The 12300-nt window shown below is 35.0% G+C and overlaps 1 protein-coding gene across 1 annotated transcript; it reads right to left on the minus strand.

The window, feature by feature from the left end:
• Positions 1–2056: 2056 nt before the first annotated feature.
• FABP2 (fatty acid binding protein 2) lies at positions 2057–5451 on the minus strand. Its single transcript, XM_004747996.3, has 4 exons — positions 5303–5451; positions 3959–4131; positions 2680–2787; positions 2057–2369 (listed from the first exon to the last, which is right to left on the minus strand). The coding sequence occupies exons 1-4, from the start codon at positions 5367–5369 to the stop codon at positions 2319–2321; spliced, it is 399 nt and encodes a 132-aa protein (XP_004748053.1). The 5' UTR covers positions 5370–5451; the 3' UTR covers positions 2057–2318.
• Between the last annotated feature and the right edge of the window lie 6849 nt (positions 5452–12300).

The following is a 12300-nucleotide window of genomic DNA, read 5'->3' on the forward strand; positions in this document are numbered from 1 at the left end:
TTTGCTGGGAATTTTTAAATTACTCATTCAATTTCATTACTTGTAATCAGTCTACTTGAGTTTTCTGTGTCTTTATGATTTGGTCTTGCAAGGTTGTATATTTCAAGTAATTTATTCATTTTTTTTTTTAGGTTTCCATTTTGTTGGTATAATTGTTCGTTATAGTCTCTTGTGATCCTTTATATTTCTGTGGTGTCAGTTGTGACTTCTCTTTCATTTCTGATTTTATTTGGGTCCTCTGTCTTTTCTGGATGACACTGGCTAGAGATTTATTGATTTTGTTCATCTTTTCAAAGAACCAACTTTCAGTTTCATTGATCTTTTCTTTTCTTTTCTTTTCTTTTTTGTGTCAATTTCTCTATGTCTGTTAATATTAGCTTTATATATTTAGGTACTCCTATACTGGATACATTAATATCTATAAATTAATTGATTCTTAGATTGCCCTCTTTATCATTATGTAATGTCCTTCTTAGTCTTTTGTGATAGTCATTGTTTTAAAGTCTATTTTATCTCTGGGGCACCTGGGTGGCTCAGTCAGGTAAGCATCCATCTTTAGCTCTGGTCATGGTCCTGGAATCCTGAGGACAAGCTCCACATTGGGCTCCCTGCTCAGCGAGGAGTCTGCTTCTCCTTCTCCTTCTGCCCCTCCCTGTGCTACTTCTGTCACTCTCTCTCTTACTCAATCTGTCTCTCAAAATAAATAAATAAAATATTTTTAAAAATGAAGTCTATTTTATTTAATATGACTATTGCTACTCTTTCTTTTCATTCCATTTACATGGAATATCTGTTTCCATCTCTTCACTTTCAGCCTATGTATGTCTTAGATCTGAAGTGAGTCTCTTGTAGACATCATATTGGTGGTCTTCTATTTTTATCCATTCAGCCAACTTGTGTTTTTTTTTATTGGAACATTTAGTCCATTTAAATTTAAAGTGATTATTGATAAGTATGTACTTATTGCCATTTTGTTTATTGTTTTCTGGTTATTTTTGTAGTTCTTCTCTGTTTACTTCTTCCTCTCTTTATCTTCTCCCCTATAGTTTGATGGTTCTCTTTAATGTTATGTTCGGGTCTTTTCTCTTTATTTTTTGTGTCTCTGTTATAGGTTTTAGGTTTGTGGTTACCATGAGGTTTATCTCTGTTCATCTATTTATATAACAGTTTATTTTAAGTTGATAATCACTTAAGTTTGAATGAATCTAAAAGCACTACATTTTGTACCTCTTCCCATGTTTTGTGTTTTTCACATCATATTTTATATCCTTTTATTTTGTATATTTTTAAACTAATTAAGTGGTTATGGTTATTTTTACTATTTTTGGTTTTTAACCTTCATACTGGCTTCTAAGTGACAGCTCTACTGCCTTGACTACATATTTGCTTTACTAGTGAGATCTTTTCTTTTATATATTTTCTTATTTCTAATTACAGCTTTTTCTTTTCCAATTAATGATTCTTTAACAGTTCTTGTAAGGCTGTTAGTTTTCACTTGTTTGGAAACTCTTTCTCTCCCCTTTAATTTTGAATGATACCCTTGTATCTTTGTAAGGTGGGGTAGGGTATTCTTATAGGGTAGAGTATTCTTGGTTGTAAGTTTTTCCCTTTTAGTGCTTTAAATATATCCTTCCACTCTCTTTTGGCCTGCAAAGTTTCTGCTGAAAAATCACAACCCATATAAGATTTTAAAGACCCTCATGCAAGCTGTCTTTTTAGTTTACCAAATGTGGAAAAAAAACCCAAAACCTATATAGTCTATCATTGTATATGTCACATAGCTTTTTTCTTTTCTTTCTTTTATTTTTTTTAAAGATTTTATTTGTTTTATTTGACAGACAGAGATCACAAGTATGCAGAGAGGCAGGCAGAGAGAGAGAGGGAAGCAGGCTCCCTGTTGAGCAGAGATCCCGATGTGGGGCTCCATCCCAGGACCCTGAGATCATGACCCGAGACAAAGGCAGAGGCTTTAACCCACTGAGCCACCAAGGCACCCCTTTCTTTCTTTCTTTCTTTCTTTTTTTTTTTTTGAAAGGATGAAGCTACTTCTAAAGCATTGTGGAAGCAAAGTTTATTTATCTGTGTTAAAAAAAGTCACCAATTCTTTTAGAACACCAATACAGCAATAAATGTACATCTTAGGGAATGTAAAACAATTGAATCCTAATTAGCTTTTACTTGTTTTGCCTTGGTAAGATTAGAAATGTGAGTCACTGGTTATGTTTACAAAAGGACTAATCAGGGAGAGAAAAACAGTTTTAGTACAATATAGATTTTCCATTCCTTTTGTGTTCTGAGCTGTGCTCCAAAAACAAAGCTCATTCCTTTTTGAAGATCCTCTTGGCTTCTACTCCTTCATATGTGTAAGTCTGAAAGGTGTTAACAAACAGAAGAATTTGCCATTAAGATTTAAGGCTCCATTAAGAAAAATATTAGTATTGTTATAGCTTTGAAATGATTATATTTTTTTCTTAATCTTGATAGCAACATTTTATACAGATAGAAGATACACCCACTTAAAAACACATTTTTTGATTTTTAGTCACTTACACTTTTAGTTAAAATAAGTAAGATTTATGACAAAAGTAATAGTTTATTTGTTGAATATATAACTCAGCAATCACAAATATAAAATTATTTTTCTCTTTAGGAAACAGCTATGATCTTTTTACCACTCACCTGAACCAGTTCACCACCTATAATTTCTCGGACAGCATTCAGTGCATTTCCATTGTCTGTCCGTTTGAATTTTCCAACAAGTTTATTTCCCTCTAGGTTCCAAGTACCCTATAAATGTAAAATAATAATAATAAGTAATAATAATAATAACAAATAGCTTTTTTTAGGATCTCACATATATCAGGCACTGTTCTGAGTTTTATAGGTCTACTTCTTCAATCTTCACAATGAGATTATGAAGTAGATATTACTGTCTTCATTTGATGGTTGAGAAAACTGAGTCACAATAATTCACCTAAAGCCATAAAGCCAGGATTGAACTTAGCTTTGGGGGCTCTAGAGTATATGCTGGTAACCCTTTTGCTTATCTTACTCAATTTCTTCCAAATGCTAAATTTTAAGGTAGATGAGCAATGCTTCCCTTTTCTAAATCTTTCATGTTAAAAAAAGTATCCTAAATTTAGACATGGTTCAAGTTAGTTTCATGAAGAGCCTAACACCCCTGTGTATGTTGTAATTTTATAATTGTTATAATAATTTTAAAATGACCATTAGGATGCCTGGATGGTTCAGCTGAAGGAGCATGCAGCTTTTTGATTTTGTGTTGTAGGTTCAAGCCCCATGTTGGGTGTAGAGATTGCTTACAAATAAAATTTTTAAATAAATAGATAAATAAATGGTCATAATTGATAAAATATTTGACAGTTTGTCATTACAAATATATAATTTAACTGAAAAATGCTAAGGACAAAACAGATTTTAAAAAATCAGTTGAAAAATATGACTACCTAAATTTTTTTATCTTAAACATTAAAAGGTATATTCCCAATGACCTACAATGTAGCATGCATCAGACTTTTCCATTTGATCACTCATTCATTAGCTAATTTATTCATTTATTTTATTATTTCAGTGTATTTATTGAATGACTATTATGTTTAAGTTAGATAAATCTAAAAGCTTTTGCTGCTACCAGGTATGTAAAGTTGCAAATACTGAGCTTTAGTTTGCTTTATGAATAATGGGTCTATACTTAATCATCCAGAGGATGTTCCTCTAATTCCTATTGATCAATTCAGATTATTTACAGATGTATGAAAATAAAAACATTAGATTAAATATCCTGCCAATTTGTGTGATGTATATTGTGGATAAACTCTATTGGCTGCTTCAGTAAAATGAAGGAGGCTTAACATTAAACCATTCAGTGACAGAGAACAGATTATTTTAGTATTGTGTAGAAAAATCAAGAATGCATTGCTTATAAAAAGTGTCTTACACTGAGTTCAGTTCCATCTGCTAGGCTGTAATTAAAAGTGACACCAAGCTCAAAAACAATCTCAATGGTACGAAAAGCGCTCGCTTCTTTGACGGTGAATTTATTTCCCTCTTGTGTAATAGTAAGTTTCAAATTGTCATGAGCTGCAAGCTTCCTTTTCACCATATTAATACCTGCAAAGCAAAAGATTTTGGAGAAAATAAAATCAAAATGCCATAGAAAGCATTTATTTCAGTACGTTCTGTTATATTTATTTGTTTATGTATATTTCGATGGTAGGAAGGAAAACCTGATAGCATTGCCTTTGCACAAGAGCATTCAGATTGCCTCCTACAGAAAAAATTCAAGCTCAATCAGATCAAGAGTAATGTTTCAAGCTATTTTTCCAAAACTTGTGAAAAATTAAATGAAAAAACAGAATTGTAGAATCTTAGAACAAGTAATTTTAACATAATTATCAAGCTCGTTGCTTCGCTGTTAAGTAAACTAAATTCCAGAAATGTCAAACAAAGGATTAAATATATTAATATATTTGTAAGGAACGTATAAACAAAACTTTTTGACTTTCCATAATAGCTTTAAAATTTAGAACCACAATTCTCTTTGCTTTTTGTGGCATTTCCATCACAAAAATGAGAAAATTGGCAAATATTGCATTCAAATTCATTATTGTAAGAATGTGCAAATCCCATAAATTTCAACATGAAATTCTGGAACTTTAAGACATAATGATGCAAATTTTGTTTTTGGGGAATGACTCCAATTTGTTTGCACATCTCGGGCAGCGTATGAGCTGCCAGAGTATTGAAATAGATATTAAATTTATTAAATTAAAACCCACATAGAAACCACATGTAATCATGAGATTATTCCCAAAATTTTATGTCAGAGGAAATGAGAATTAAGTCTTATTTAGAGCTGGGAATCATGATAGAATTTTTTTCCCCATTACTTTACTATATGATCTTTGTTTTTCCATCCCCTAGAATTCAACGTTTTAAAGTTTTGACATTTTCATTATGCACTGCCCTTTTTTACTTTCTAAACCAAAAAAAGTAAGTTTTCAGTGACATAGGCCCAAGCAGCAGTTGAAGAGTGGATGAATCATACCTGGATCTTTTTTTGTTTCAGGGAACTCAAAGAATTTTTCTCCCACTAATGAAACTGTAGTTTTCCTAATAGAAGAAGTGAGAGTATTGTTTTCCCTACTTTGAGCCTCGCACATTCTGGATCCTCACCACCAGAACAGGAATCATTCCCTATACCCTGAGGTTTAGAAGGAATTAGAAAGAAAAATGTCTGTGAAGAACAAAATAACAAGCCACTGAAGAATTAAGCCCTTACCCATTTTTTCCATGAACTTGTCATAGTTCTCATTCCGGTCTATCTTCCAAGTACCGTCAAAAGCCATGATCTCCAGTTGAGTCAACCTCTAAACAATCAGAGATCCAGGTCTGTCCTTAGGACACAATTTATCCTACTTCTTATCTTAGAACTAACTTCATACTGTGATGTGGAAGTTTAAAGTTTAAAAGGTCACTTAACTACACTAATGCCCAATAATTGTAGTTTATCTTTCTATAAATTTCTTAGATCCTCTCCTGAAATTCAACTGAATTACAGTTGACCCTTGAACAATATGGATTTGAATTGCATGAATCCAATTATATATGGATTTTTTTTAATAAATACAGTACAACATTCTAAATGCATTTACTCTCCCTTGTTTTTTAAATATTTTCTTTAGCTTTAGTGTAAGAATACACTATGTAATACACATGACATACAAAATATATATTAATTGATTATGTTATCAGGAAGACTTCAGGTCAACAGTGAACTATTAGTGTTTAAGTTTTTGAGGAGTCAAAAGTTATACAAGGATTTTTGACTGCATGGTTGGGGGTGGTGCCCCTGACTCCCCATGTTGTTCAGGAGTCAACTATAAAACTATAGTTTTATAAAACTATGAAACATGATGAACAATAGAATAGGTATTGTTTATTACCCCCCCCATGTAGTCAAGCTACAGATTGTGAGGACATTTATTTTAAAAACTAGAATGTGTGCTCTCTTAAAATAGGTTTTCTATTTATAAGTTCAAAGTGTATACTACATTGGTGGTAACACAATTTAGAACATACATCAAATAACATTTGGGAAATGAGAGTATTAATGGCCTATCCTTTTTTTTACAATAGCAATTACCTTATAAAGTAAGATTTTATGACCAAATATGAATAAAAAGTTAAAGTTAATATGATGTTGAGACTGAAGATTTGTTTATTTTACTAATACGTTCTTTTGCATTATGCTTTTGAGTTGCCAGGAGTTTGGTAAATATCCTGACAACTGGTATAGTTTATGACACATAAGTGTTCACTAGGTTTTTGTTTTGGTCTTGAATGGTGACTAGCCACTTAGAAAAATTTTAAGAGGTAGAAATGTAGCTAGATAATCTGAAAACTTCCATTAGGGAAACAATCAGGTTTAAACATTCTGCCATGTACAGAGAAAACAAAAACCAGATACCAGCTATGCCATTAATTAAAACCATTCCTTTGTTTTACTCTTATTCCCTCTCTTCCCAAATCCTAGTGCAATCAGAAGCTAAAACTCAGTGTGTATGTGGGACAAGGCTATGGAGAATAGCTAAAAAGGTAAAAAGACAAGGAGGTCACCATATCTCTCCCTTCCCCCACTGTAGGCTTTTAGCCTAGAACAGAACTGAGCTGTGGAGGAAACACATTAACTTACACGAAGTGCAGAGTTTTCATTATTAACTAGTCTGAATATATCACTTGCTAAAAAGAGACCATTATTGTGAATAAATGTGACCAAAGAAAGACTTCTTAAAATTAAATTAAATCAATTTAATTAATTAACTTAATTAAAGAGCATGCATGCCCAACATTTCATTGAGTTAGAGGAAGGATATATCTAATGCATTTGAGCAGGAAATTGGGGGAAGAGAATTGAGTCTTTAATTTTTAATTAGGCTTCATGCTGGGGAATGAGCTCATGGGGCTTGAACTCACAACCCTGAGATCAAAACTGAGCTGAGATCAAGAGTCAGACGCTTAACCAACCAAATCACATAAGCATCTCTAGTTTTTAATTTTGACTGTATCCATTGGGCACACTTTTTCAGTGGAGTTGCCCATTATTTTATTATTTTTTATTATTATGTTTATCAAGTAAGCACATTAAAAATCTAACTTCCTTCTACTAATTCTATTATTTTATTAAGAGAGAAAAAGATATCAGAATATAGAGGGAGAGGGGTATTGGGGAAGAGAGATTGTAATTTTAGAATAATAGAAGTCCTTTACATCTGTAACTAACTTTATGGAAAAAAATGGATTATTTTGTCTTTGTTTTTCTCCCTTTTATCAAAGATAATGAAAACCACATCATTTGTGAACCATCACCCTAGTATACTTTCCGCTTGAGAAGGGATCAGTTAAGTAAATAACACTTGGACGCATGCCAACCTACTAACAGAATGGGCATGTTAAACTTTTCAGTCTTCTATTTACCCGTGGCAATATCCTAATTTAAAGTCAGTTAGGAGTTCCTGTTGTCTGCAGAATGTCATCATTTTTTCAATGAGTAGATCAAATTTTTAACACTATACTTTTCCAGCTTTCCAGCTCTGTAGCTTCTCAATTCCTACTACTCACCCCACTTAGAAAAGATTGTATAGAACCTATAGAACAAGTTCCCTGCAGACCTCTCCTACTAATGATACAATTGGACCATCTGGCTAAGGGCTGACCCAGTTCTTTGTTTTCTTCTCTGATAAAACTGGAAGACTTAGGGTCCTGCTGCTTGGGAGAGTGGGTGGATCAGGTTATGTGTGCAGAGATGCTCTCTTTCTCTCTCTCTAGGCTCATAATCCCCATTAGTCATGGAGTGATATGGAAGAAATGGAAATCAACAGAAATTCTTGGTGATCCATATTCCATTCCTGCAGGGGATTATACAAATTACATTCCTAACATGTTTTAGGAGACCCCTATTCATATTTTCAGTCTCTTGCCATTTCTTACTGGGTCCTTTAAGGTCTAACACTAAGCTGCTTTCAGTCTCTGCTCTCCTGATTGTGCATGTTTTCTGCTTTAGGTCCCAGCTTGGTCATTGACTACTCTGAGAAGCTTGTCCTGACTGAGTGAGTGGGTCAGGTAAGCCTACTTCTCCCAAATGTAATGACCTTCTAAATGTCTCATAAAAGTCATAAAAGACAAAATCAGCTGATTCATGATAGCCAAGGAAATAGTAGTATCATCATGAAGAAGGAGACATCATGAGGAAGGGCAGTACAATGTTCCAAGCTCATCTCAAAGAAATAACTTTCTAGAGACCACAGAAATCCTTTCACCACATTGTTTAGTAGGAGGGAACATTTTTCTAGAGTAATTAAAAAATATATCATTTATGGAAAATGGCATTTCCAGGCCTTATCACCTCAGAATTTCAATCCCAACTTCTTTAACTTCTACATGTAAGAGAAAACTAGTGGTGTCTATTAAGCCCTTGTAAGAGAAGGATTTGAGGGACCAATGCAAGGAGCAACAAGAAGTTTTAAGATTATTATCCAATCCCTAGCAGTGAATGGGGAATGAGAAAGAATTCTAGTGTTTGCCTACAGAGACCACTTCATTCTGTTTTAACCATAGTCTTCTAAATTTTAGAAATCTTAAGACCTGCTAAATTATGTCTTAGATTTTGCACCTGGCATGGATGGTGGGTTTTCTTCCAGAAAAACTGTAGAGTTACAGCAGAGCATAGCAGGACATCTGCCATATAATGGCCAGCATGGGTTGCTGGTTGTCCTTAATAACAAGACAGACATTTTATGGGATTTGAATGTGTCAGTTGAATGATCTTGCATGAAGGATTTTTGTTTTGTTCTATTTTTTATTTGAGAGAGAGAGAGAGCACAAGCTGGGGGAGCAGTAGGCAGAGGAAGAGGGAGAAGCGGGCTCCCCACTGAGCAGGGAGCCTGTTGTAGGACTCGATCCCAGGACCCTGGGATCATGACCTGAGTTGATGGCTGACCCTTAACCAACTGAGCCGCTCAGGCGCCCCTTGCATGAAGGGTTTATAACTCCTTCATCTTCTGCCTTCTTTGTAGTTTAGGTCTATCCCCAAATTGATCAGTCTCCCTCAGGCAATTTGGATGGAAGGTTACTCATCTCATATGCTCTTCATACCACAAAAAGTGGAAGATGGGTTTGCATTATCTCAGCTCTCCATGCCCCATCCAAACCATTATGTTTCTGCCCCTCTACCTTTTTCTAAGAAAGTCTTTTCTTTTGAGACCATTGTGGCTATCACCTTCCAGCCTACTTCATCATAGTTATCTGCCACTTACCTCATCTATCATTATCTATCATCTGTCCCCATCTAACATTACTATCTACCACTGAAGATCTATCAGTGAAGATCTTGGCAGCTGGCATCATCATCTGTGTCCTGCCATCATCCTGGATGACCTCAAAGTCCATATAGATAAATCATTTGTCATGCAGGCCTCACAGTTCCTTAACCTCCTCATCTCTAGTAACCTTTACTTCTGTTATACTTGATCCACTTAAATCCAGGATAATAACCTGTGATTTGCATTTGCTAGAGTTGTTCCTTCTATAAAATTTAGCATGGGACTCTCTGACCACAACTCTCCATCCTCTCAGCTTCTTCACTTTCTCCCATATCTTGGGATATCAAGAAAGCTTGGCTTGGAGAGAACATCAGTCAGTTTCCTTTATTTGCTCCCAGATTGGAGCCCCCTCCTGGTTTCTTTACATTCTCGAATCAATATCCTATTGCCAGTAAAACAAAACAAAGCAAAACAAAAAACTCACTTGCACATTTTTCCTGTACCTACCCCTGTGCTATTACACATGTGTGGTTCCTAGTCTCAGCTGAATTGTCTGTACAGCCTGGCAAGCCTTCTCTGTGTCCAGTCAACTCCCTCCTCATTTCATGACAGCTCCTTTAATAATTTTTTTTCCTAGTAAAAGCAGAGTTTTATTCTTTTTAAAAATTATTTTATTGAGGTCTGGTTAACAGACCTCAATAAAATGTTATATTAGTTTCAGGTGTACAACATAGTGATTCAGCAACTCTGTTGTGCTGTGTCCAGCACAAATGTCACCATCATCTGTCACCATACAGCTATATTACAGTGTCATTGACTGTATTCCCTCTGTTGTGCCTTTTATTCCTGTGACTGATTCATTCTTGAACTGGAAGCCTATATCTCCCCTTCACCTATTTTGCCATCCTCCCAACCCTCTCTCTGGCAATGACCAGTTTGTTTTTCTATTTCTGGGTCTGTTTCTGCTTTATTTTACTTTTTAGATTCTCCATGTAAGTAAAATCACATCATATATCTTTCTCTGTATCTTATGACTTAGGTTTATCTATGTTGTACCTAATTGCAAGCTCTCATTCTTTTTTCTGGTTGAGTAATATTCCACTATGTCTAGCCTGTTATATCTATCTATCTATCTATCTATCTACATCGCATCATTATCCATTCATCATTCGATGGACACTTGGGCTGCTTCCCTATCTTGGCTACTGTAAATAATGCTGCAGTAAGCACAAGGGTGCATATATCTTTTCAATTAGTGTTTTTGTTTTCTTTGGGCAAATACCCAGTAGAGGAATTACCATATTGTATGATATTACCTTCTTTTTAAAAGAGTTGTTTTTTTAAGTGATCTCTCCACCCAACATGAGGCTCAAACTCACAACCCCAAGATCAAGAGTCACATGTTCTAACAACCAAGCCAGGCAGGTGCCCCTCATACGACATTTCTAGTTTTAACTTTTGAGGAACCCTATACTGTTTTCCGTAAGGGCTGCACCAATTTACATTCTCCCCCAAAATGCACAAGTGTTCCTTTTTCTCCATATCCTCACCAACACTTGTTATTCCTTGTCTTTTTGATACTAACCATTCTGACAGGTGTGAGGTGATAATTCATTTGGTTTTGATTCACATTCTCCTGATGATTAAGGGACGTTGAACATCTTTTCATGTGTCTGTTGACCATCTTCTTCTTTAGAAAATGTCTATGCAGGTCCTCTACCCATTTTAATCAGATTATTTACTTTTTTGATGTTGGATTTAATCATTTTCTTATAATCTTCTTCCCTGGCCTCCAGCAGATGACTTATACATTACTTCACAGGGGAAATAAACCATCAGATAACAATTCCCTCAATTTTTGTGCCTTCTGATTTTCAATATTACCTGTTAGTACTTTCTTTACTCCTATAAATTCTTTTACCCACTTACTTACTCAACGAATATTAGGATTCCTACTGTGACCCAGGCACTATGCTAAAGTATAGAAGAAGAATGAATACATACAGTTTCAGTCAAGAGGAAGCAAGGCTTAAAATTATAACAGTGAGGCACATGCAAAGACTTTTCCCCCCTGCATCTTCATATTTGCCCCCTCTCTTTCTCTTTGATTTATTAAGCTGAGGTGGGATCGTCTCTCCTTCATATCAAGATGGTCCAGTCTTTTCCATTTTAAGAAATGAAAAGACTCTCTGGATTCTTTTGATGTTACTAGAAACTATTCAGTCTTTCTCCTTCCCTATATGGCCAGGCTTTCTGAGAAAATAATCTTTGCTTGTCTCTACATTCTTCCCTTCCGTTAGTGCCTCAGTCTACTGCAATATAAGCTTTCATGTTCACCACTCCACTGAAGCTACTCACTGAAGTCATAGATGAATTTTTTGTTGCCAAACAGTATGCACACATCTTGGCCTTTATTTTATGTCACTGCAGCCTTCCAGATCATTGACTCTCCCCTGCTTTAAAATTTCTCCTTTTCTTTTCCTGACTTGATTCTTTCTTGACATTCAAATTACTTTTCAGAATGCTCCTTTCTAGACTCTTCCATGGGCAAATTGTTCCTCGCCTGACTCCTTAAAGTTGTATCTTAAGATGTTTTTTCATTCCACACAGTCTATCTGGGCCATCTTTTTCGTTCCCGTGTCTTCAGTTTCCATCTGTGTGATTCCAAATTTAGAGTTACAACCCAGATCTCTCTCCTACCAGGTACTTATTCGTTACCGGGTTTCTCTGCCTGCATGTGTTATCAGCACCTCAAACTCCACACAACCAGAAAGAACCTTAACTTTCCACTCAGCCTTGTTATCTTCTATTTCCTGTGTCAGTGAATGATTCTGCCATTCTAGGGATAATTCTAACATCTTTCCTCTCCTTTATTCTCAGCTTTCTATTTTGTCAACAAATCAACTTTTACTCCCTACTGTCACTTAAATATAACCCCTCTTTGTATTTTCTAGTAGTT

Source organism: Mustela putorius, unplaced genomic scaffold (genome assembly GCF_011764305.1).
Source record: "Mustela putorius furo isolate JIRA1106 unplaced genomic scaffold, ASM1176430v1.1 tig00000721_pilon_pilon_pilon, whole genome shotgun sequence".
NCBI lineage: Eukaryota > Metazoa > Chordata > Mammalia > Carnivora > Mustelidae > Mustela > Mustela putorius.

Excerpts from the sequence above, each read along its gene's own strand:
- FABP2 (XM_004747996.3), bottom strand. The coding sequence starts at position 5,369 with ATGGCTTTTGACGGTACTTGGAAGATAGACCGGAATGAGAACTATGAC. Across the intron at positions 4,132-5,302 it reads CAAGTTCATGGAAAAAATGG|GTATTAATATGGTGAAAAGG; the intron begins GTAAGGGCTTAA and ends TTTGCTTTGCAG. Across the intron at positions 2,788-3,958 it reads CAGATGGAACTGAACTCAGT|GGTACTTGGAACCTAGAGGG; the intron begins GTAAGACACTTT and ends TTACATTTATAG.